Source organism: Pleuronectes platessa, chromosome 6, assembly GCF_947347685.1.
Source record: "Pleuronectes platessa chromosome 6, fPlePla1.1, whole genome shotgun sequence".
Lineage (NCBI taxonomy): Eukaryota > Metazoa > Chordata > Actinopteri > Pleuronectiformes > Pleuronectidae > Pleuronectes > Pleuronectes platessa.
The window spans coordinates 19,263,024-19,289,669 of record NC_070631.1 but is presented as its reverse complement, the minus strand read 5'-3'; the positions used below and the strand labels follow the sequence as shown (position 1 = coordinate 19,289,669).

Here is a 26,646-nt window from a genome sequence, read left to right as displayed (position 1 = left end):
GATAAATAATAATTCACCAAATAGACAAGCATAACAAAGACAGAAATGTGAGACTTAATATCAGACCTTTAAAGGTTTTTTCTGTTAATCTATTTTTAAGAGCCCAGATGATATGCAGATGATAACAATACCTGCACGTGTTTTACATAAAAACATATTTTTCCATTGATAAATTGAAGAACATGGACAGTAATTCATTTTTTTGCAAGGAAATGTCTTTTTTCCAGATGATTACAGTATAAAACAAAAAAGACTGCCAACTAAAACTAGTTGAGCTAAACTTGGATGTTGTCTTCTGTCGATTTACCCATAGTCATATGGATACGACCAGTGTTATTGATTGCTGCCAAATGATTAATTGTCATGTTCTTACAGCGTAGTGGTAAGATGGATGGAGGGTGAACTCTGGGTCTGGTTTGTAACCTCCTCTCTCCACAACCTACTTTAATTAATGCTCTCTCTTATGGGGTCTGAGAGCTGAAGGCCTCCTGGGTAAGGACATTTTGAAAACATCCAATAAGCCCTTAAAATCAAGAGCCACCATATAGCCAGATATATCATACTACACCTTACTATGCTATACTCTGTTTATGACCCTGTTGTCTTCTTTTGAGTGGTTTGCTGGGGCAGTAGCATTTCAACTGCTGATAGGAAGAGACTGGACGGACTGGTAAGGAGGGTCAGCTCCTGGGATTTCCCCTTGACCCAGTGTGGTGGGACAGAGGAGGATGATGGGGACGCTGTCAACTCTTATGGACAACCAGTCCCACCCCCTGCAGGACTACATCACAGCACTGGGCAGCTCCTCCAGTGACAGACTGTTCCAAGTGTCTGAAGGAGAGGTATCGCAGGTGGTTCCTTCCTGCAGCAGTAACACTGGACAAACAGCTCTGCTCCCAGTAGAACTGCACACACCTTCTCTGGACTGCTCTTTAACCCAGGTTTCACTTTTAACTATATTAAGATATTAATTTCTAATAATAGAAATTATATAATTATATCCATTTCTGTCTGTGAAATTCAATGTGTTGCGTGCAATACATATGTACCATCCATTTATATATTTCATATATTCTTATATCTCCTTACATCTATAAGTATTGCATGCATAACTTTACTAATTTCTATGTTTGACTGCCTTCTTGCTGCTGTATTGTTGCAAACTTCCCCACAGTTGCACAAATAAAGGATAATCTTATCTTATTTTGCACTATAGGCTACACTATATCACTCAATATAGTACACTATACTATTCTGCATTACACTGCACATCACTGTACTATACAATATTATATAATATCATAGCTAACTACAGTATATAAATCATGGAGAGTGGAATAGAATTGATCTTTGTTTCAAATCCCGAACATAAAGAGCTGTGAGTCAGACACTTCACCCCACTCAGCATTTCTGTCCTTACATGTGACGCGTCCTGAGTCAAGAACTCGGTTTCCCGGCATGCTCTGCTGTTGGGACGTTACGTGCCCTGACGTCGCTCCTCGTTGATGACGGTGGCAGACAGCCTCAGTATCCGAGGAGGAGTTCCTGCTAACACAAGATACATTTTCCAACGAGCTGCTCTGGAAATACACAAGAGCAGGGAAATAGACGACTGCCACCGAGGCATTGTGGGAAACCTGTGAGCTGTACGTGACCCGACGCTGCCTCACAGGCGACTCTCACATTTGTTTTGGAGGCCTGTTGCTAACTACGGGAAATCCTCGGGCTAGCCCCGGTAGTCACTGGGCCGAAGAAGGACGTGGAGGACCAGGAGCTGTTGCTCCGTGGGCTGCTTTAGTCGACGCTAGCTGCTCCATCTTACTGTATTAACGTAGACGTGAGCTCCCAGGCTCCTCGGTGGTGGATCTAAATCAACGTAACTAGACGATGTCACTTTGACAGCTAGCTAACATTAGCTCTCCTGTGTTTACAAGCCAAAGCTCCTCTGGAGAAGTGGCCACTTAGGTGTGTTTGCTTCAGTTGGGGGGTTTCACGCTCGGCCTCTTCTCACCTGTCTGCTCGCTGGTTGTGATTTGTGAACTTGTTGAACTTCTGTGTCCTCGGACTGAAGGTCGCCAGCTCGACCAGAAGGTCTCTCCGCTGAGGTTGTCACATCTCCAGGCTTATCTGCTGCAGCGCAAACTTTGTTACCTGCTTGGACTTGTGAGGATCAGTCGAGTTTCTTTGTTTTCTTTGAATGTTAGAGACAGAACATCAAATATATTGTTAAGGGTTAAAAACACGTATGTTTTAAATGCGAAGACGAAGAGGTTTGATCAGAAGGAGTCGACGTGTACTGATTTGATTATTATTGGGACACAGCTGAAGCACAGTGTCCCGGATGCCGGCTCCCAGAGAAGTGTGGGTTTTGCTGCTGTCAGGATCCCCAGGTGTCACCTGTTCTGCTCGGCTTTGTTAATCTCACACCAGCATCCAACATCTGCTGCACCAGAGGGAATCGACCCGCAACATCTCACAACAAGACCACGATGAATCGCTACCTGCCTGTGGCACGGCAGCACTTCCTGGCTGCTCTGGCCAGCACCAGTGTGGTGGTGAAGAGCATCAGCGCCGTGGTGGTGCTCCTCTACCTGCTGTCATGGGCCGTCAACACCCCGTCCGCGCTGGCGGTGACCCCGGGCTACCTCTTTCCGCCCAACTTCTGGGTGTGGACACTGGTGACCCACGGGGTCGTGGAGCAGCACGTCTGGGGCGTGGCAGCCAATGTGGGGACAGTGATGGCCTGTGGCCGCCTCCTGGAGCCTCTGTGGGGCGCGCTGGAGCTCCTGATCTTTTTTGCAGTGGTTAATGTGTCTGCGGGCCTCCTGGCTGGACTCTCCTACCTCCTCACCTATGTGGCCACCTTTGACCTGGACTTCCTGTTTGCTGTGCGGGTCCATGGAGCCGCCGCGTTCCTTGGAGGTGTCCTGGTGGCGTTGAAGCAGACCATGGGGGACACTACGGTGCTCAGAGTGCCACAGGTGAGGCCATCAAACGACTCAGGTCATTTCTGCTCTGATCTAAATATTACCATACATTTGTTCCTGTGAGGAGCCACACACCCCAGTTGAACCGAGAATGTAACAGGAATGTAAACAGTGCTGGAAACCGAACCATGAGCCCTTGAGGGGTGTACATAAACAAGCCTGGATCTGACTATAGCCAGCACACATGCATGATGCCCCGAGTGATGTCCAAAATATAAACTGAACCTGTGAGATTGGATCAGAAAATGTATAAAATCCCTATTGGTACACAATATTTTGCTGTGTAAAGACCGTATAGGTACATACAACATATTACTCTGCATAAATCAAGTAAGTATCTGTGCCTGTGTCAGGTTTAATACATAAACACACACCACACATCCAGTTTAAGGCTCGGTAGTAGTGCAATGTACAAATAAAATGAGGGAAATCATCTGTACACCTTAAACCATTCCTGCCTGAAGGCGATCTCTGACAAAAAGCTTGCAAAATAAGTAGATATTTAGCACAAAGTCTCATTCAATTAAATGTAGGTATATTTTAATAACAATGAACATTAATGGTTTAAGGATTCTCCAAATTCACACTTCAATACAGTTTTTGTTTTGTTTGTCTCCATTCTGCTTGCCTGACTGTCCCTGTTATTTTTTTTGCTATACCATGGTTATTATCCATCTTTTTCTAATTATATTAGCCAAAGCTTTACTGCAGGCGGGATCACTCCATTGTGATTGGACCAAAATAGTAATATTACACAAGCAGTTGGAAGACAATATATTAAGTGTGATAGTTACAATATTAACTGCTTCCATTTGACATTAATATTTTAATGTTGCGAATAACATGTGTAATGATGGTAACATTCGATTTTTAACATTAATGAATGTAAATAATAACACACACACATTATAAGATTAAGTAAAGTAAGATTCATGGCATGCAAAGAACTGAAGGAATCCGTGCTGCAAACATACAGAATCAACATTTGTTACATGTTAGGTCAGTGTTACTTTTAACATAAAAAAATTTAACGAAAATTAAAGGATAATTTTGGCATTTTTTTAAGTTTGTTCACCCCTTCTCTTGTTCAGACATGTTAAGTTGTCCTTGAATTATAAGCTGATGATGATCCCAGAGCTGATAAAGTCTCTTCAAGCATTATGGTAACAGTAGTATACTACTACCACAGCCTTAGGAATGACAAGTCAGTTGAAGATCCCACTTTTAAGGACAAATAAAAACGGCAAGCACATTTATATCTGCTGCTGTGCCTCTGTATAGAAACGTGTCAGTATTTTATGTGGATTATGATTTACAGCGAAGGATTTAAATGTAATTGCTAATATTGTTGTTATATTGTTGTTAATTAACTTGGATTTAACTATTATTAACTAAGCATTTTGTGCTTCGTATAAGTTTGAATCAAATTTGGTCACTTCACTCATTCGCCCTCATCTCAGTTAATCAGATCAGGGAATGTTCATCAAAATGCTTGTAGATGTTGACATTGACTCCGTCCTGCCACCCTGGCGGGCAGTCAGCCATTGTTCGGTGTTCCCATTCCTGAATCTTGTAGACTTGGGTGAATTGAGGGAACTGGCAGTCTGTAGACAAACTAGTAGCTACCACTATGCCTGATCATTTTTCTCTTCTGCTCTTGTCACAGGTGAGACTTAAAGCAGCACCAGCTTTGGTCCTCCTGCTCCTGGCCTTACTGCGCCTGTCTGGGCTGCTCGACAACTCTGCCCCACTGGCTGCGTACAGCTACGGCGCACTGTCCGGTTGGGTCTACCTGCGCTTCTACCAGAGGCACAGCCGGGGACGCGGGGACATGTCAGACCACTTCGCCTTTGCAAGTTTCTTCCCTGAGGCTGTGCAGCCTGTCGTGGGGCTGCTGGCGGGGCTGATTCACTCTGTTCTTGTCAAGATAAAGGTGTGCAGGAAGATGGTGAAGAGATACGACGTGGGGGCACCGTCCTCCATCACTATCAGCCTGCCAGGGACAGACCCACAGGATGCAGAGAGGAGGAGGTGAGTCTGAGTAGAAAGAAGACTCATAAGTTTTTATCTGCATGCGTATATGCTTAGACTGATCTGAAGAGAACTTCTGTCTGATATCTTGGTGAACCTTGTTATTAACTACCTGATTAGAGTGTTAGGGAGGCTCCTCCAGTAACTGTCTACCAGATGGTGTTTTGCAGGATTTTTCCTCCACATTTATTTTTTAGCTGTAGTTGGTCACACTGCTTTTAATTTGTGCAAAGAAGAAGCCTGTCATAGTCTTACATGATTGCCATTCAATGAAAGAATAGGTATAAGTCCATCCAAAAGCTACACTATCTTTTCAGGCAATGGGCAGAATACACACTGGACAATTTGTCAAATGTAGCCGTCAGTTGGAAGAAATCCAAAGCACCAGAAGAGCATGCAAACTTGTGTTTCCACCTTTTGCTATTACGAGAAGTTGCATTATAGAACGTGGATAGCTGAACCGAGCCCATCAGGACCTGGGCTGGATTCAGACAATGATTTTTAAATGACGTTGGCTTGGCAGTCTACTGGATATTTACACTGTACATATTTGTAATCATGGGAAACACAAACACAGCTCAGCTTACCTAAATGGCATAGAGCTTGAAAACATTTAACACAGAATACCTGTCAGACTCAGGGCGGGCATGGTTACTTTTCACACAGGCGTGGCTGGATTCAGACAGAAAAATGCGACCTCAGCAGCCAAACTCAGTTCCGCTGCTCCCCTTTTACCACACATCTTGCATGAAAGCAGCGGCCAATAAAGGGATATGTTTTACTTTTGAATCTGCTACAAGATATGCTGTATAAAGGCACTTCTTCAGAACAATTAAGTTATATTTTTTATAATCAGGTAATATGTCACAGTGATGAAGGTATTACACAATCAGCGATGTGTTGCCCTAGCACAGCAGTGAGTGACAGATTCCAACCCAGAACTTCTTTGCTTGTGAGGCGACGGTGCTAACCACTCTGCCTCACACACCCTCACATTAAATACACCAGTTAAATAGGAGACAGACACAGTGTTGTCGCTTTTATAGCTTTGTTTACTCAGGTATGGTCTGCTGAGCCTCTGCTCTCTTTTAGCCATAGTCCTCAAACACTTCACAGATATTCATACCATGGCTCCATATTTTTCACACACTCTCACACTAACTCCTACTTTCAAGCTGTCGGGGTTGATTTTCCTCCTGTTCAAATGTCTGACACTCACACCTCCAAGCTGTCACAGAGATTCAGTCACAGATAGATTTCCCTGCTCACACGTAAACAGAAATGTGAGCCTGTCATTTTTCAAGGGGTCTTTTTTACCTTTTTTTTATGGGAAACTTATAAAGAGGAATATAGTTTCCTTTCCAACATTCAGGAGATCTTTGGTAAATACTCACATAGATGCATATGTTCATCATTTTGAAACTTCTCAGTTACAGGGAAACAGCTGTAAATGTGACATTGAATGAGTATGGTCACATTTTGTATTAACTGCCTGAGTTTCATTATGTTTCAGTCTGTGCGTTTCTCATCTCAGTGTCTTCTTCCTCCCGAATGACGCACATTACACACGGCCACCATGTTAATTGTTTTAAGGCCCCACTCGAATGTTTGATTTTGATTAGAGGTTGCCGTCTGTTGAAAAGGAAATTAACCTCATGGCCATTACTTGAAAAGTAATTGATACTTCTCCAGGATAAGTAGGACATTCAATCAACAAATTACATGTTTTATTCCCCAAATGATGTCATTCATTCGATAACTGTTCTTCCTCTTGATTACTAATACTAAAAGACAGTAGCAGCATAAAGTGTATTATTCGCCTGGATTTAAAAAAATTTTTTTTTTTTAAACTAACTATTTGAATTCACAAATTTTTTAGACCGTTTTTATTATCTGAGACACTTAACTAAGCAGGGAATGAGTGTTTCTCTCACCTACACTGTTTTTCTCATCGTTTTTAATCCTATTAACCCCTGTCAATAGTTTTTTGGGTTGCTTTTCCCTACTCTTGTTTAAGGTTAAGGACAGAGGATGTCACACCTTGTTAAGCCCTATGAGACAACTTGTTATTTGTGAATATGGGGTAAACACATAATGTTAGTTTGATCTGATAAAAAAAATGAGACAGCAGGTGTGACCAGTGGACAAGTTATATAATCCGTATATGCTTGAATAGCTAAAGTGGAAACCCTATTCTCCATATGTCTCGATTTAGAGGACACACTTTAAGTTTCCCACATTCATTGAATCATAAGGTTGTAATGGAATCATTAGATTACATCTACATTGAGCATTGAAACAATCACAGACGTGTCCTCTGTTACACAGCTGTGCTCCCTTTGGTTCTAATGACAACTTTTGTCTCTCCGTTTTCCTCCCAGACAACTGGCCCTCAAAGCTCTGAACGAGCGCCTAAAGCGTGTGGAGGACCAGTCTGCCTGGCCGAGCATGGACGACGAGGAAGATGATGATGAGGACGAAGTCAGAACTGACACACATCCCCTCCTCCCAGGTGGGAGAGACACCTCATCCTCCTCCACACTGAGACCAGCAGGGGGACCCATCGGCGCCTCCACCTTGTCATCCACAATGTCGCAGAGCGGCGGAGCAGCATCCACAGGCGGCACACAACACCCGGAGTCCAGCATTATCAGCTTCGAGGATGCACCTTCTAGATCGTAACAAATGGAACGTACGTTTTACGGATCCGCACGCTGTGTTCTGTGTGACTAGCAGGTACTAGCATTCACTGTCTCTGGCTAGTATACTGATATATTCGGTGACAGTGATTAGGCATACACCCTCACACACACACACACACAAACAAACACACGACATCTTTGACGACCGTGCGCTAACACACACACTGTCAATGTCATTGTGAAGCCCAAAGAGGTGGTAACTGTGCAGTGCTTTCAGTTGAGACGTTTGGTTGTTAACACTCAGTGTATTTGGGCAAATTGGACTCTTTATTCTTCTCATCCTTTCTGCTTCATCCAGAAATTCTGTCTTGTCTGGACTTTATCCGAACAGCAGAGCTCTGTCTGCTGTAAACTCTATGTGTCTCTTTGTCTTGGGTCCTAAATAAATAACAAAATGTTTGTACAATATTCTTTTTGTAAGTCATTTTGAGAGCAGCCATAATTGTTCTCTGATTGCCTGCTACATGAAAGTCGTCAGTGACAGAGACTTGTGCCGAATTTTTGATTCTAAACTCTGCCAACCCTTTTCACGCACTGGTGTGATAAGTGCTAAAAAATGGCTGCACGAGACGTTAGTGTTTGGTTGTTTGGTTCCAAATATGTAACCAGATGTGTAACAGAGGGGAAAGTGGGAAAAGCATGTGCTTGTTCAGCACCAGCTGCTGTACCAGAGGAAAGAAGCTGCTGCAGGTCTGACCTGCTGATGAACTTTGATACAAAGTGCCAGGGGAAAGAATTTTTCAAACCAGGTTCATTTGCCGCCTGGTGTCTCTCTGGAACAGCAGGCTGAAAAATGGACTCTGGATCAGTTTTCTTTTGTTTTTCTTATTGCCCAGATTGGTGGTCAGTGGAAATCAATTTGGTATTTTTATCTTTGCTTTTTTCTTCACAAAATCCAAAAGAAAATTCTAACTTTGTATCTGTGCATTAACAAGACATGCAAATGGTGTTACTCTCACAGAGAGACGGTGGTGATGATTTTGATTCTTCTTGTTTTATGACATTATATGTTTAAGTTAATTTCAGGCCTAATCCTGGAGCACCATCCTGCACCGCTTTACTCTTCCTCATCCCAACTCTTTAGCCGTCTGAGTGAATATGATACAGAGAAGTGTACAGTGTGTCATGGTTGTGTTGGCTCCTTTTCAAATGCAGAGGAGTGATCATGAGAAGATTAGATAACAGCCTGTATCCACAGTGTGCTGGTATTTTTATGTCACAATGATCAGTGGGTTGCAGATTCAGAGTTTGTATCTGTGATGTGTAAGACATTGACTCACGAGGATTAATTACTTTAAAGACCGAAGATGCCTGTGTTGATCAGTAGTCTGTCTGGTACAGGTCTCTCAGTCATATCCTATCCGCTTATACATCTCTCATTTCTTAAAAGACAGAGCTACACTGAAGGCAGTGATGAATAATTCACTATGGAGGTTGAGGGGCAGCTTAATTGGTTAATCTAAAATGTTTCATGAATTCCAAACAAACAAGGTCAGTGACACATTTGTATAAATTAATCACTGCACATGTCCAGTTATATTATAGTAACAAATCAAATTTTTGAAATTCCAATTTCCCTTATGACCTTGTTGATTAAAGTCAGCTGCAGCCAATAAATATTTGTTCACGTCGCAATCCTGCTGGTCGGACACTGAAGTGTTGTGATCACAGGGTTGAAAATGTCTCTGATTTTATTGAGGATTCCCGAGTTGTTAGGAAAGTGAATATGAACTTCTGCTGCGTATATTTCATGGTTCTGAACGTGAACATTTTTAAACGCTACTGAAATTCTTGATGGTCTTTCAAGGAAAACAAGCTCAGAAATGTATTCTGCAGTTTTTCTTTATGGTTAGGTTGATGCCTATTAAAATTCAGAGACAAAAAATGCAGATTCATGTCACCACTGTTTGGTTTTGACATTTTACTCTCTTAGCAAGCCAGAAAAGCTATTTGCAATTTAGGAATAACAAACATACTGTTACATGTCAAATGTATAGTGGTTATTTTTCTATTTAATATTTGTTTTGTGGAGAATAAACCTCAGTTTGCCTTACTGATCACTTTATTTCCCATCAATTTAAAGAGCATAAATATTGACAACCGAAATCCACCAAATCAAATAAAAGACACAGCTGGTTATTTGTGGTTATTTATGATCGTCATGCCCTCCTTTATTAACCAGCAGGAAAATTGAATACATGAGCAAACCCTAATCTTCTCCTCCCGTCCTTTCAGCAGTAGTAGTCTGTGCTTCGCGAAAAACGAAATGACAGTTTACACTTGACAAGGTCAAGGTTTATTTCCATTCTGGGAGCATGTTCCCGGATTAAAATTTTCGACTACTGCAAATTCAGATTAAATGTGAAGAGTTTTGAGTCTTGGAGTCCAAGCAATGAGAAAGCGTTGCTTTTCACCTGATTGGAACATGTTATTGTTTGGAAGTGATAAGCCATATTGGAGGGATGAAACTCTCTGTGTTCTGTCCTGTGTTTCTCCTTGTTTCCTCTGCTTATTTCACTGTGCTCCTACTAGTGGAGGTTTGCTTTGGATGAGTGGGGCCAGTTAATATGACTGAGTTTTTGTATTGATGAATGGACGTGTTTTCAGACTAGATCCAGCTTTAATGTGCAGAAAGTTTGGCTACAGTCATACATCTGAAATCTTTTTCCGCACAGCCCTCTACATACAGTAACTGCTAAAAGCAACAGTACAGTCTCAAGAAGTTGATGTTGGTGATGTTTTTTGGAGCTCAGATGCTGGAAGAACTCTCACACCACATGATAAACATCAACAATGCAGCAAAACCCATTCAAACATGGAGTTGCAACATGGTCAAGTGTTGTAATTTGATCTGCGAAGAATAATGTTGTAGTTTGAGGTTTCAGATCGAGTCTGGCTAATCTGACATTCAGCCAAATCCCCCGATCAGTTCTTGTTCTGTCATCTTCAGTTTTTTTTTCTTTGTATTATTGTTTGTTCTGTCTCTGAACGCCATGAAAAGTTGAGAATGCAATCACATTTAAACAATTGAGATGTTCTGATACCAGCGCAAAATAATAATTTCTCTAACATATTTTGACAGCTGTATGCTACCGACACTGTATGGAAGGGATTATTAGTGTTGTATGTATGGCGTGGCTCAGGTTGAACCCATTGAAAATGAATACATGCGAGAATGTCGTAGAACTTCTTTGTTATACAGTTTGACAGTCAAAAATGAAAAGAAACAAAAATAAATAATTTTAGGAAAATAAAACGGTTACCTCCTTTTAAAAAGATTGAAACTCAGTACACGTCGCCGCTGAACCTGGGAGAATATTATAAAAATTTACGTTTTATTTAGCTCTGACTAAAGCTACCGGAAATCGCTTCCTCTCCACTGCTCTAAAAACAGTACTTGCCAGTGGCAGAACAGGAAAGAAGAAGTTATTATCTAGATAGGAAAATTGCAGTTTTATCTGATCGAAACTAATATACTTTAAAGACGTAGTATCAACATTTCCGTCAGCCCCGGAGGCATTTCCCATGCTATTATTGGTATCAGAACACTTCTGATGAGTAATGCCACTGTACGCTTGGTGTAGACAAAGTATGATGTCAGTGATGTTTTCAAGCAGTGCTTATTACACTGCAGTGGCCAATGAGCATGAGCCTAAATGCTATCATTGCAATTTAGTGACATATACTGTGTTTTTCCCATGTGCGTTGGTATCATGTGTTAAATGCAGATCATTATTCCATTTTTTTTTCATGTCTATTCGGTAAAATAGCGGCTGTGGGGTAACACCAGCGTCATGCTCTGTAGATGAAAGCTGTTCTCCTGCCCCCCCTGGTGAAAAATAGATCACAGATGAAAACCTTCTGATTTCTTTTCCTGTTGGCCAAAGTGGACATTGGAAACATTTTTCTTTTTTTAAAAAATATTTTTCAGACCTTTTACATTTTCCTCATGTCCCTACTTTTGCACCAAACAGATTTTGTTCACACTAATGACCGTTTTGATCTTTCTCTGTACTGTGGCTATTCCACAGACTCTTATGGTTTTAGTTTTAAGATATATTTCTTTATCTCTGTATGAAATAAAAGACGATTGTATGACGAAAGAAATGGTGTGGATCTCTCCTGCATCACTGTTGTGGTATTTACATGTACTGCTCTTCTCTTTGGGATTTTTACTGTCATGACTGAGGTGGGGGAGTGGTGGTTAAAGGCAGACCTATCAAATTACAACACCAACCATTAATACTACTGAATTATTTATAAAAGAAAAACTTTGTGCACTACCTCAGCCTGTGTATTTGTCAAATGTGATTACTGACTCATCTAATTGAGTGGTTATTTAAATCAACTTGGGCAAATGGATTTATCTGCATGTTCCTGGTGTTTTCTATGTATTTGGGATTAGTAGATATTTCAGGGTTAATAAGAGGATATAGTAATTTCTTAACCTTAGTTTGTTACACCAGGGACTTCAACTGCATGATGCTATATCACAAAATAAGTTGTTAAGATCAGCGTCTCATCCTTGGAAAATTTGTATTCATAAAACTATAAATGAAGCTATGCTATGCTCACAATAAAAAACACAGGGACCATTTACAACAGGGACCATTTATCCAATTGACTTATGCCCTGAGGCGGAACTGTGATGCATTGTTAAGCACTTCACAAGAAAGTTTGGTGTTTGCATGTTCTCCCTGTTTGCATTTTCTTCAGGGTCTCTGGCTCTGACAGTCCAAAGACATGTTCATAATAACCATAAGCTTGATTTATACAGCACTTTTCACATCAATGTTCCACATTGCTTTCTTATGAGAATAAAACAATGGAACACAAAGGCCCTGTCCCAATTCGCCCCTCAAGCCCTCCCGATTGGCCCTATCCCTTTGTTTTGTGTGTGGCCATGAAGGGGTTGTGTCGTCCTAATTCTCTATGTGATGTAGGGGTAGTGGCCATCTATCCCTTCAAACACCCCTTCAACTGTAGTGTATTTAGGACCCCCTAAAAATGTAGGGGTAGACTGAAACTCCAGAATGGTTTACGAACGGACGAAGCTAATCAAGATGGCAACTGCGGCGGGTAAAATGCTCCTAAATGTAAGTATGAAAACTTGCAAAATAACAAAATAAATTGTTTTTATCTTATTTTAATCCATTAGCAAATGAAAAAATAATTGAATCATTGTGACAAGCATTTCAGGAAAAGTTGTCAGGTGTGTCACTGTTATAATGTTGGTTAATAACGGTTGTTAAAATAATAATGTTAGTTGATATTGCTTTTCAGTGTTATGATGTTGGGGTCCCAATTTCCAGGGGAAGATTGTCTAGCCCTCCCCCTTGTTGTTCCGTTTGGAGGGGGGCATTCCAATCAAAGGACACTTCTTTTCCAGGGGTAGGGCCAAGGGATAGGAATGGGACAGAGCAGAGGTGTCCATGATTGAGTCCTAACACTGATCTGTCTCCTGCGTCTGTAAATATAAGTAGCTACCTCATGTTACCGCCAGGGAGCGTCCTAACTCCAGGCTTTAACTGCAGGAACCCAGGCAGCTGCGTCCACAGAGAAAGAAAGTTACAGCTGCAGTTTTCTGCAGTTTCTGCAATGAGCTCCATTGACTGTGATTGGGGGAGTAACATAACTTGCTTAAATGTAGGTCTTCCCCCATCACGTATTCAACATGGGACCAGCACAGAAGCCATTCAAAGTATGCCACGAGACCCAGTTACATTATAGATGGATAGAAGTAAACCTCCTCACTAGATTATTTCCGTATAGAATCATTAGCTCACCTGTAATAATAACACATGAGCCTGGGACCTGACCATGCTCAGTGTTCCCAGGTTAAAAGCAGAATCAGCTGCATTTGACAACACTGTGATGGAAATGTCCGCCCTGGAAATAGACGGTGTTCGTGGCTCCACATAATCACACATTTCAGCGCGTGACTGACTCTGCCTCGGCTCAGAGCGCCGGGGCGTCGTGCCCGCGCAGGTGTGGCTCTCGCGCTCGTGCCCGCCACCCCTCCCCCCCAGCCAAAACTACAAACCCGGGCTGCGCGCTCACGTGAACTAATTCATTGTGAGAGCCTGGGAGGAAGCAGCGAGCGACTTGACTGGTCGGTGAAACCAGCTCTGCTCCGGGAAACGCTGAGAAAATCCAACTGCGCGCCACAGAAACTACAGGTAAACTACTTTCCTCGACCCCAGACCAGCCCGAAGCGGCACCTTTCTCGCCACGTTTCACTTCAGAACCACAACGCTTTAGTTTATTTCAAGTTGTACGCAGCTTATAAAGGCAGGGCTAGCTAGAAGCTAACAGCTAGCGGCGTTAGCTAACGGTAGCCAAATTAGCTTTTCCTCCGGCCGACCTCGGTCTCAGGGCGGCTTCCGCACTTTTTGCACTTGTGCGGGCGTGAAACCCGCTTTCTGCGGAGTGCAGGGACTCTAGTGGCCGAAAGACCGCGTTCAGACATTAGCGAGTACTCTTGGTGAACTGTGCTAACTTCCACATCGCTTGTAAAGTGGACCGCAAAGACTGGCCTAGGTGACGAGTCAGCCGCAGCCAAACAATGAGGCTCTTTTCCTGACTTGGACTGACCAGGCGGCTTCCTACTCAGCGTTACACAGAAACTGCTGCTGCTGGTAGATTTGTTATTATATTTTCATGTTAAAGCATGTTCACAGATCAAGATCATATAAACCACACGTGTAGTTTGAATCAACGCAAATCCGTCCTGTTTGTACGTAGTAAAACGTGTCAATGTAGAGCTCACCGTCTCCACTTCGCAAAGGGTTCGAGTTATTTTCTTTTCTAACTTGAGGTTTTTGTTTCAACAAACATTCTCACCACTTAGAAGTCATATATGTGCGGGTCTCGCTCTGCAGTTTGGTTTGGATCGGGGCCACCCACCCATTCTTCCACTGCGGACACACTGGCCATCTGTTGCCTGTGTGATGACGCCATCTTTCTAGTGACCCACCCAGTGGCTGGCTGTTTTAAAAACAATGTATGAACACTGTGAGCTCTCTGGGGCAAGACACACAACTTCTTCTATATGTTGGATGTGATGTCTTATGGACCACGCAAAGCCTCTGTTTTCTAACCTGCCATTTAAGTGCATAGTATCTGACCACGTATGGTTTGAGTGTGATATATCTATAACTGCATTGACCAAAGATGCATAGACCAACTTAGTGTATGTAGCATGGCTTTGGAGGGAAAAGTAATAATGTTGATTATTGCTGCAGAAACCACACTACACCAAGGCAATTTCCTGTATGTGCACATATACATGGCAATAAAAAGAATTCTGATTCTGAAATTTGTAATTGTTGCTTCAAGACTACTGTTCATCCATATATTCTCAGTCAATACGTGTCCAGATATGACCGCCACAAGTGCCTGTCGTTTCAGATGTAATTATTTGGGTCTGGTGCTCAATGAAACATTTATAATGAATTCTACTTATTTTGTTCTTGCTGATGTCAAAACAGCCTCTGGAATAGCACTGAATTCTTGACTTGCCGCACCCTCGGCAGGAGAAGATGTGCAGTTTTTTTTATTGCAGGTTGTACACACTGTCACCCTTGAAGCCGTTCAATAAAATGTATCCTCTGCTCCACTCTGGTGAAGGACAATTTCTGGCTGATCAGAATCTAATTTCAGCCAATACTCAATTTGGCCCCAAAACTCCTAATGCAAACAGGGTTATTCCCAGTATATATGTGTATGTCATTGGCTGATTAGATTTGACTGCTTGCTGTTTCTTTAAGTTCGTGCTAAAGAGATTCAGTTTTTAATAAAGGAAGCGGCACATCATAGTCTTAATATGACATCCAATTAAGCTACCTAAATCTAAGGTTTGGAGATTCAAAACATAATTGATAGGGAACACCTATTTGATATCTGTTGTTGAGACTTCAAATTTAGATATTATTATATACACATGGTTTGAATAGACTGGTTGACGCATTAATTCAAGATCCAGGCTGTATTCTTCTTTGCCATCTATAACATGTAGGTGGGACACATTCTTGTGTTTATTTTCTGTTCCAACTGTAATGGACCCACCTACAGAAACTGCATGTCAGATGGCAGAAGAAAAAGCACCGGCTGTGTTTCTGTCAGAAATTAAAATATGAATTGATTGACAGTCTGTTAAGCATCATTAAGCAGGGGCTAATTTTCCACCCTGAAGACTGTGTGGGGTGTTTCCTGGCATACAAACACGCATGCTTTAGATGCAACTGCTGTCTGTGCTGGGTTTTCTAAAAGACAGGCTCATGAATCATGAGGCACACAGTAACTGTTTTAATATGCAGTTAAAGCTGTGTCATATAAGGAAATATTGCTGGATGAAAAGTGTTTCGTTTAACACTTAAGCCTGAAACATGCTTCTGCGTCTGCGTCTTTTCACGCCGCTGTGGCGCAAGACTCGTTTTCATTCATGCTTCCCCAACCCCAGCTTCTTACAAAGCAATTCCGCGCCAGAACACTAGGCGGAGTAATGCTTTTTGTCGAAGACGACCTGAGAGACGCCTTCTTTCTTCTTCATCGATTGTTTATTTACATAGCTACTGCGGCTCCTTGTAGCCTTTTTCAGGCGGACAAATACGCCAGTCAGTGACGGGTTATACAAGTGGACATACCTTCGGATCTCTTCTGCCAAACGTTCTTCTATTTGGTCCATATTCATTCTTCTAAATCTCCCGTTGTTTCTGCCTGTATTATGGGGCATGAACCCAGCTCCAGAAGGGATGTAGAGCAGACCATTCACAACCTTGCGGGCTGAGTGAGCTTGCGGAGCTTTGCCGTAAATTTTAGAAAAGTGGGGCGACGCCCGTCAGCACGTAAGAAGGGATACATAAGCACGTAAGGGACCCGGAAGGGCTCTTGCGCTTACGGGCCCGTGAAAACGCAGAAGCATGTTTCAGGCTTTATTTGATCACGTGAGTGGGTTTGAATCGCAGGCCTGCATTGGTCCTGACAATGACCTTCTTTGAAAATTTGATGAGGACTCAAGTTATTTTTCAAGGCTGAATGATTATACGTTCATTTTTTACAACTTGTCTTTTTGAATGGAGACTAGTAGCGTAACCATGGGCTTTTACATGGTGTTGTTGCACTGCGGGTTCTTTTTATTCTTTATGTTGCTAGGCTAGCGAGTGTTTTCGAGGCTGTCTGTAGAGTCTTTCAGAGTTCATCAGCGTTAAAGGTGTCTGGTTTGTCCGGTTTAACCTGCATGAGTTTCTCATGTCTTATGTTTTTCTGCCACATATGGAATACATTAATGACAATGGTGATTGTTCTTGGCATCATTACTGTACATGATAGCAAGAATTGTCAGATTTGCAAGCATCAATGTGTAATGTGAAAAAATAATAATACTTGTGTTGGGCTAGCCTAATTGATTTGATCATGTTGGGTCGATCTCAGTGTTTCGTCATACCCGTCTCCTTTTTATTTTATCTCGCGCTACTCAACATGCAGATGAGAGCAAATATTTCCACTTTCAGCCTGGTCCTTATCTTATAGGATTATAATCAGGGGAGTACATCTCTCTCTGTCTTTACTGTAGCCACAAACTTAGTTTGCATAACCAGCTTTTCTGTCAATTGCATTTTATTTTTGAGGAGACATTTTTTTGGTATTATATTTAGTTAGTGCTCGTATGAAAAAATCTAGCGTATCCTTTTGTACAGCTGATCAGGTTGAATAGCTCCTAGTGAGCACTGTTTCCGTTTTCTTGTTACACATTTATTTGTAGTGGGCTGGCTACTCGGGTGCAATAGGTCACTGATTTTATCCTAGCTCAGTTAACTTTCTCCAAAGTAATAAACCCACTACTTGTTGATCACTATTATCCCAACATCATTCTACATTTTTATCAGAGTCTGTGCTGGGATTAGGGATGGGGCGATGCGTTGACGTAATCAACGTCATCAACTAAGTAAATGCGTCGACTTGCGAAGCCTGTCGTAAGGAAGGTGGATGCACACAGTCAAAGCATGGACTCACCTGAAAAGCAACTGAACAAGAGATATTGGGAACAGAGAGGAAAGGTGTTTTTTCAAAAGCTCTTTATTTTGGATTGGTATATTCCTTTTGTTAGCTATTTATCTGGGAGAGATTTGGGACTGTAAAAGGAAGATTAGCAGTTCAGACTGGGATTTAATGCCCCTCAGTGCATACTTTATTTTTTGTCAGCTTTGTTTGTATTTAAGCCAAGATGATTAAACAAATATAAATTATTATATAGTTTTCTATTTTATTTTTGAATTCACTCTTATATTAATAGTGAAATAAAATATAGATAGAAAATCATCGATAGGTGCAGCCCTAGCTTGGATTGAAATCATTGACTTCCAGGGACAGCCCTCTGCTATGTATTACTACCAGTCCCATGACTCTTGTATGCTGCAATTAGCGACGCTAATGACTTGCCTACAGGCACCTTGGCTGCATTAGTTGAAACAAAGGTGCGTCTTTAGATTGCCACTATACCTTCTGACGACATGTTGAAAATATACATCCAGCTCCAGACTAAAGCTGCCCCCATTTTTGTCTTCTTTTTTTTCCTCCAGTCATAGCAGGAAAGGTTTAATCTTTTTTGACACTGCTGTCCTACTTAGCCTATTCCTTTACCATTTATAGGATGCTAGCAGTGCCGTGGTGCATTTCAGGGCCAGGAACTAATGGAGCTAGAGGACAATAAAAGACTGAGATTGAAAGACTTTTCTTAGGGAGCAGGAATCGGCAGGGTACTTTTGTCTGTGAATAAATATACTCAACATGGCAAGTGAATGTAACTACTGTGCCCAGTAGACCATTGCAGATGTATTATATGGAAACATAACTGAAAAAAGTGTCTGCATTTGCTGTGAGATAGAAAAGGCGGACATTTGATCAGAAATGTGCTGCAGCTGGAAGCTGAAGGCGTAGGCAGCGCACTGTTTATAGTGGCTGAAAATGTCAGCGACACACTGCTGTATGGACAGAAATAAAATGACCAAAAAAAACTAAAGCGGAAGGAGGACAGACCGGTTTGTGCCGGAGACAATCAAGTGCAAGACATTTGGAAGATGTAGAACTTTTATCAGAACAGTATTTGTTTTTACAGTAGTATGCTATCAAATGATTTCAGTTTAGTTAAACAGAACCTCAAAACAAGGCCAGATAACCCAGATCTCTACTTAACGTGATAAAAGGGACACAGAAAATGTAACCGGCCTAACCCCTCTGTGGCTACTCTTTGAAAGCTGCTGCAGATCAAAACTGTCAGTCAGGTAACGTTTTAAATTGGGTATCGCTATCCATTCCACATTTCGATTCCAAAATTGCAAAAAAAAGGGGCCGAATGTCTAGATGACAATAATAGCTTTATTGAACTGGACCAATGCGCAGTAGCTGTGCTTAATGTTACACCAGGAAGCACTAGTTACACCTTGTGGTAGACAGGCAAAATAACAAAAGAAAAACTACACAACACATCTCAGAGCCTTATCAGACATTATCAATGTCTTTAACCCCACTGTGTAAATTAGTAATAACAGATAGTCAACATGAAACATTCTGCCTTGAAAATACTGGTGTTTAAATTAACCAAACACATAGTCGTATTTTTCGGATAATTACTAGATGGAAATGTTCTCACTTGTAAACTAATGCTACATCAATAATTGTGAACTTTAAGGAGTGTAATGTCAATTGATTCATTGGCTGAAGATGACGTACTCGGAGACGGCAGGACATTCAATTGTGTATAGTCTTTCAGACAATGTCGTCAGTCTTTTTTTAAAGTTAAGCCACACTTATGACCATTTATATTTCATGTAGGCAGTCGCCTGTAAGGACAGGAACCAAGAGCACATGGACAGACATTTTAGGAGGGGTCAAATTTCAGCATGTCACCCTTCCCATACACTTTACCAACTATAATAAAAACACACATGTACTACATAAGTCAATATAGTATTGGCTGTTTGGTATCAAGCTAGCTGTATCCTTTAAACCTGTCACTTAGTCTTATAGTATAAATGGCCACTCTGCAGGCCTTCGTTATTTAAAAATGTTTTCATCAACGGTGCAAAGGGTTTCTTACTCTAGTAGGGTCACTACATATCATTTTTTGATCAGTGTGTGACTACTAGAGGTGTGCATTTTCACCAACCTTATGATTTGTGCGTGTTGTGTGAAACTAATGAACTATGTGGGAACACATTTAAATACGTGCCTCATAAACACAATAGGGAATCAAATTACACAAAGTAAATGTCAGTACTGTTCTGGTCCTAATAAACAATGGTTAGTGTCAGAGTTAATTGTTAAAGAGTAAAGTGAGAAAGCGAAAGACATGAATTGATTATATCCGTCTCTGCAACGATACAAAGTCGTCTGCATCGCTATGCATAGAAAAAAAAAATTTAATTTAAAGTCCTCGATATTTCAACCAAAAGACAATTACATATCCGGATATCGATATCCAATTCATCATCTCACAAACTTCGAGAGGCTCTGAACCTCTTGTGTTGCATTGCATCACCTGCACCATGCTTCACTGGTCAGTTCCCTTATTATGTCACAGCCTCTGCTTTTAGTTTTCTTGTTCATAATGCCTTAAATTGATTATACTGGAAAAGATTATGACTGGATATGCGTGTCACAAAACATCAATATGGCCTCTTTGGATTGACCGATGCTGTTTTTTATAATGCCTTTTCTGCATCTTCTTGATTAGAAACTTTACTTCCTCTGCTTTTCTCATCAGAAATGGCAGCCATTCGTAAGAAGTTGGTGATCGTGGGGGATGGAGCTTGTGGGAAGACCTGCCTTTTGATTGTCTTCAGCAAGGACCAGTTCCCTGAAGTCTATGTCCCCACTGTGTTCGAGAACTACGTTGCTGACATCGAGGTGGACGGCAAACAGGTGAGACAGCTTTTTCCTGGGAAAAACTTTGTTTGGTGACAGTGATTTAAAGTAATAAACTATAATCCAAATAATTAACAGATTTTCATTTGACTGTACGGAGTTATCTACTCTCATTTCCCTTTTGTCACAAAACACGTGTCTCTTTTAGTCTCTGCAATCGTTTTTGTGTTGGTATCGGGGCTAATTTTGTTCCCCGGGTGCTTAATCGCGCACCATTTCCATATCTGACACAATTGTCAAAATATGGCTTGGTGTTTTTAGCTTTCTTTATAGGTGTTTTATTTAAAACATATTTAATTGACTCATTAACCAGGGTCTGGTGACCATTTTGAGTTTTCTAGACATGTATACAAATCCTTCACTACTAGATACATGAATTTTCCTTGACAAAATTACCAAAAATTTTGAAATTTGCCCACAATGTCCTGGATCTGTCCCCCAAAATTTAATGGATTCTCTATTGACCCATGTCCTATACTTAAAAGTTTAGTGGAAATCCAGTCAGTTGCTTCTGTAAAATCGTACTTACAATACTAGCAAATAGACAGGGGGGTAAAACTAACCCCTTGGCAGAGGTAATTATTATTCAAGACTATTTATCAAGAATACACGAAGATCTCTTCTGCTGAATATCAGTATTTCTTTTTTGTAATCAGATTACAATACCAGGCATCTTTAAAAAGTATACTCTACAAAACAGGGGAAAAAATTAAACAGTGGATGGTGAAATTACTCCCAGCATTTCTTTTGTTTAAGTTAATAAAATATAGCTGTATTTACTGGTTGTAGTTAAATTGAATCCTCAAGGTTAACCGTCTGAATCATGGCCCAAACTGCATGATGACACCAGATATTTAAAATTAAGGTGAAAACCTGTCAGGCTAAATGCAGAGATTAAACACGGTACTCAGATTTTTATATTCTTTCTTGATATTCAAAATCTGAATAATTAAAAGATAGTCCTTCATCTAAATTTTACCACTTTAATGTTTAAAAAATCTTTGCTATTAGAATGCACTTATTTCTTTTAGTAAACTGAGGAAATAAATGTGCTTTCTACAGTTTCTTGTCAGGATGAGGTCTTTTGTGGTCTTTGTTTCTTTGTTATTAATCATTTCTCTCCTTTTTTATTTGTCTTTCCACTATTTCCATGTCCCTCTTTTGTCTTTCTCTGTGTCAGGTGGAGTTGGCTCTCTGGGATACGGCGGGTCAGGAGGACTATGACAGGCTGAGACCTCTTTCCTACCCAGACACTGATGTCATTCTCATGTGCTTCTCCATAGACAGCCCTGACAGCTTGGGTGAGCACAAACCACACATACACGGAGTAGCAAGTAGACACATTTTCATGCACAGTATAAAACACTGCATCTCCGTCCTTCCTCTTAACCCCCGTCTTTTTCTCATACGGTGTTATTTCTGGGGCCTGTAGATGATGTGTTCATCCTGTTGTGACGACTTGTAGGGGAACTGCTTGCTCATGTTCATACACACTGACACAAATCATTTGTCCTGATGTTAAACTAGAACAACTCCCTTTCTCTTGACCATTTCTCTCTGATCATATGAAAATGGATTTTCATAAAATGAGGTGATAAAAGCTGCAGATAACTGAAGTACCACACATTAATTAAACAGAGTTAAATGAGAGGAAGATACAGTTGTAATGAAACATGGCTCCACTGTTGTATATTTTGCCCTTTATAGTTGTTTTACATAACCATTCTTCGGAGATAACATTTCTGTTGGAAGCAGCTCTTTTTTGCTGAGCAATACTTTTTTTTACATTTGATGCTCAGTAGAGATAGGGAGACTCTTATTTGTCTTTTTCTGAAGCAGATTATCTCTGCATTGATTCTCATTCTAAATTACTTTGTAAAAGTCAGGCTAATTAAAATGCTGCTTTAGCCTATTTAGCTGTTAATTAATTTAAAGATAAGCATTATTGCTCTGCCATCAAATCCCTTTTATGCAGTGATTCCAATGTCAGTTTCGGTCGGGTTTTTTGTTTTGTAGCAAGAGGAAATTTTCAAGCATTTTATTTAGTTTTAATGTATTGACGTATACTTAAAGTGAAATATTCCTCACAGAGCTCAACCCAGCTTAGTGGAGTACATGGCAGTTTAGCCGCGGTTGTCTCATGAAAGAAAACGTATTGCCCAGCTGGAAAGTTAAAAAAAATCAAGTAAAGATTCTTCACTACTCTTGTAATGGGTCTTGCACCATTTTAGTCTAGGAAAGTTACCCATAACATTTACATATACACAAAATTAGAAATTGCTGTCTGGCCAGTGTTAATTGAGCTGTTATTTTCCTCACAGAAAACATTCCAGAGAAGTGGACCCCTGAAGTCAAACACTTCTGCCCCAATGTTCCCATCATCCTGGTAGGAAACAAGAAAGACCTGCGTAATGATGAACACACGCGTCGAGAGCTGGCCAAGATGAAGCAGGTAACTGAATCCTCTGTGCTTGGGCCAAATTACAGTTTAGGTTTGTCTCTAAAGTTGAAAGAGGTCTGTAATGATTTTAGCTATTTGACCGATGGGAGTTCTTGATATTAAATAGGGCAAAGGAAGACTTAATCCCATGTCGAAGGGTTTGACGAGGTGGAGGATTTAAAAATTCACAACAGTTCTGTGACCCCAAAGAGTGCATGTTAGTTTGATAAAAGTTTTTATAGCAATATTCAATGCCTTATATTTTAGATATTTACTTATGATCCGCAAGGAGTTAGGTTATGTTTCTAAATTGTGATCTTGGGGTTTCTTCTACCAATAGGAGCCAGTGAAATCAGAGGAGGGCCGAGACATGGCTGGACGAATCGCAGCATTCGGTTACATGGAATGCTCGGCCAAGACCAAGGACGGCGTACGGGAGGTGTTCGAGATGGCCACCAGGGCGGCACTGCAGGCCCGCCGCGGAAAGCAGAGGAATAAATGTGTACTGCTGTAAAATGGCTTACACATATGGACTGTTTTCACCCTGGGCTACTGTAAATGGGACTAGGGCATCGGGAGGGATTGCGGGAAGGCTAGATTGGGGGAGGGGGGAGGGGAGGAAAAGCAGTAAACTACTACCGCTGTAAAATGGCTGTTTGTTGGACTGAATTGACCCTGGGACTTTGGTTTGGGAAGCTTTGATTGACCGGGACGGGTGGGTGGAAGGAAGAGGAACGAGGGAGCGCAGGAAATGAATACCGCTGTAAACATTGGGCTCTTCACCTGTAGGGTTACCATCAAGGTGGGACATTTCCACCAGCCTTGTCATGTGTCTCAAGCCACTTACACTGATAAAGAACCTTCAGAGATCCTGGTCCTTTCCACGCTCAGTGGGACATTTATCCCAGTGTGTTAATATCTGGACTTAGACAGATGGGAAGAATGAATCTCAGTATTTTGGGGTGACCCTGATGAGACTAAACCAGTGCAGACTTGTTTTCAAAGTTTTTATTATGCGCTGTAGTGATCTGGAAAAGTTGTTTTAACAGCTCCAACAGTGAAAAACTCACCAATAAACAGTGCATTAAACAGGATTGAGGTTAAATGGCTTGCAGTTTAATTCAAGAATAAAAAAGCCATTTGCTTAAAATTGGGCATTTAGAGAATTTTTCCTTGATTGGATTGTATGCTCTATATGAAACCAGTGGTCATGTGTTGTCAGGTGCTCAGGTCTTGTGTGTTGTATTATCAGAGAGGCGTGGAGCCACATGCTCACATGTCCAGCTCAGTTCCATTTAGTCCCTGACAGGGGCTAATCCTATATGTACAGACTCACAGTGACAAACACATTGAGCCCTGCTCTCACTCAGATTATTTGTTATAATGACCTGATAGTAAATACTGTTATTTGCAGATGAACTGTAGTTGGTGTACAGTTTGAGTTCAAATTAAATTGCCCTTAGCCCTGGGCTTTAAACTAAAGCTACGTGCTGATCTGTAATCCAGTGGCTCTATTCACCACCTGTATCCAGAGGAGCACCAGAGGGACTCCCTCAGTGTCATAAACAGACACTGAACTGTCCACATGCTGCTGAATCTTTATGGTGTTTGATCCGTCTACATTTGGAGATGATCAGCTCTCACGTGAAGGGGATTTAACATTTGATCAATTCTCTCGACTGAATCAGTGGCAGTTGAATTGTTTGTCCCACTGGATGAAAAGGGCATCTTCCTGTCCTGCGTAGTACAACCTGAGCAAACTCTGCTCCACTCGCATCCCTTCCTGTTCCACACAGCTGACTGCTGGTGCTCCCCTTCCCCTGGTTTCAGACCAGGACAAATAACAAGGAGAGGAGAGTTTTGTGTTTACATGCACACCACTGATCTCCTTATTTGGGACAAATGATTACTTTTTGTATGTCTGTAGGCATGTATAAAAAGGTCAAATGTACAGGCTCTGATAATCTCATGTTATCCATCGTTTATGTTTGTCTTTGGTTGGTTAAATGTTGCCATGTACCATCTGCATCAACAGTTTAACCTAAAAAAAAGACAAGACCTTTTACTTTGCATGGAAACCCCAGAATGGTCAGATTTGGAGATAAACATTCAGGTAATCTTCATCCCTAACATGCTGAGTGAGAATTAACCACCGGCTGTGTGTTGGAAAAACACTTGGTTTTAATTTCTTTAAATGTTTTAATTTTAATTTTTAAGTCTTTTGTTTTAGAAATGAAAGTGTGGCCAGTTATATTTGGGATTTATGAGTCACCAGCCTTCCCTGACTTTTCTGTGTGTTTTCCTGCAAGACTGAGGCTCTCCTCTGAGTGTTGCACCCTCCGGTTCTTCTTCCTGGTCCACAGGGAGGAGCCTGTTCCAGATACCCAGTTGTGTGTCGTTGTTTTCATACTTTTGTTTTCTGCTTTAAAAAAAAGTCATAAATATGTCGTCTATCAGTATTTAAAAATAGGAGGTGGAAGACTAGGGGACTGCTCATGTGTTGTCGCTTTAGTTTAATCTTCTTCTTTTGTGCTTTACCTGAATTTTTTTATTTTTATGATGATTTTCAAATGGGTGTAACGACTCGTCAATCATCCCTGCCAAATGCTGTTTTTAGGCAGTCAGGAGAAAGGCTGGCCCCTCGGCTGCCTGTCTAGAGCATCACTATGACCACGTGTGCTGGCTTTTTTTTGTTAATTTGTTTTCAATACGAACTTGGCTGATAAGACAAAAGGAAAATAAACAACTCTAGTCTCCTTTTTATGTACAAATCATTTTTATTTCTAGTTTTTATTGTATTTTTAAGTCCTGATTTCGGATGCTGAAGCAGTGATGTACACAAAAGGAACAGGAAAACCAAGCTGTATGCAAAAGTCTGTAAATATGAAATGTGGGTTTGTTCATACTAGACTATACACATGCACAGGACTGGAAACTGTATTTGTAAACTAGCTTTGGTTTGTGTAATAAATTACTTTCTATAACACCAGCTTCTATTCATTATGGTCTCGGGAGGGAGGAAGTAGGGAAGAGCTCTTAAGTTCAATCAATACACGTGATATGAATGACGGGCAGACCTAATCACAAGGAACACGCGGGGAAAAAAGGTGTAGAGAGAAGGAGCCACACCACTTAAAAATGCAAGCAAAATATTTAGTCATAATTAGCTCCCTCTTCATTCATGCACTTGCCCCCTGTCTTTGTTTTGCATATTTCTGTGTTTGCATCTTTCATATCAACTGTGCGAAACCGCCTTTTGTTCATTTTTAGTGTCTGGTTTTAAACAGTATTGTAAAATGGCACATTAACTTTCATAAATTTGTAATATTTTCAGTCGGGCAACATCTTTGTCTTCTACATTTAGATCAGTATTCTCAAACCTTGAAAGCTACACCACCAAATCCCAATCCATCAACTCGGTCGCAGGTTATAAGTTCTGCTGAACACTATACAGCCATAAATACAGATAATGATTTATTAGTGCGGCGGGTCGTCTCTAGGGTTTTAAGTCTCGCTGGTGCAGAGCTTCAGTTCATCGCAGCAATAAAGGTCCCACAGCAGA

The 26,646-nt window shown here is 41.1% G+C and overlaps 2 protein-coding genes across 2 annotated transcripts; both read left to right on the top strand.

Moving 5' to 3' along the window:
- The first annotated feature begins 1,482 nt into the window (after positions 1 to 1,482).
- On the top strand, positions 1,483 to 11,827 carry tmem115 (transmembrane protein 115). Its single transcript, XM_053425816.1, has 3 exons — positions 1,483 to 2,981; positions 4,654 to 5,018; positions 7,400 to 11,827. The coding sequence occupies exons 1-3, from the start codon at positions 2,490 to 2,492 to the stop codon at positions 7,698 to 7,700; spliced, it is 1,158 nt and encodes a 385-aa protein (XP_053281791.1). The 5' UTR covers positions 1,483 to 2,489; the 3' UTR covers positions 7,701 to 11,827.
- A 1,914-nt stretch (positions 11,828 to 13,741) lies between these two features.
- On the top strand, positions 13,742 to 26,068 carry rhoab (ras homolog gene family, member Ab). Its single transcript, XM_053425817.1, has 5 exons — positions 13,742 to 13,899; positions 20,484 to 20,641; positions 21,825 to 21,945; positions 22,966 to 23,096; positions 23,425 to 26,068. Exons 2-5 carry the CDS (start codon positions 20,486 to 20,488, stop codon positions 23,596 to 23,598), a joined length of 582 nt encoding a protein of 193 aa, XP_053281792.1. The 5' UTR covers positions 13,742 to 13,899; positions 20,484 to 20,485; the 3' UTR covers positions 23,599 to 26,068.
- Positions 26,069 to 26,646: the final 578 nt, after the last annotated feature.

Coding starts and splice junctions, on each gene's coding strand:
- tmem115 (XM_053425816.1), top strand. CDS start 2,490: ATGAATCGCTACCTGCCTGTGGCACGGCAGCACTTCCTGGCTGCTCTG. Junction 2,982..4,653: donor CGGTGCTCAGAGTGCCACAG/GTGAGGCCATCA, acceptor CTCTTGTCACAG/GTGAGACTTAAAGCAGCACC. Junction 5,019..7,399: donor CAGGATGCAGAGAGGAGGAG/GTGAGTCTGAGT, acceptor TTTTCCTCCCAG/ACAACTGGCCCTCAAAGCTC.
- rhoab (XM_053425817.1), top strand. CDS start 20,486: ATGGCAGCCATTCGTAAGAAGTTGGTGATCGTGGGGGATGGAGCTTGT. Junction 20,642..21,824: donor TCGAGGTGGACGGCAAACAG/GTGAGACAGCTT, acceptor TCTCTGTGTCAG/GTGGAGTTGGCTCTCTGGGA. Junction 21,946..22,965: donor AGACAGCCCTGACAGCTTGG/GTGAGCACAAAC, acceptor TTTTCCTCACAG/AAAACATTCCAGAGAAGTGG.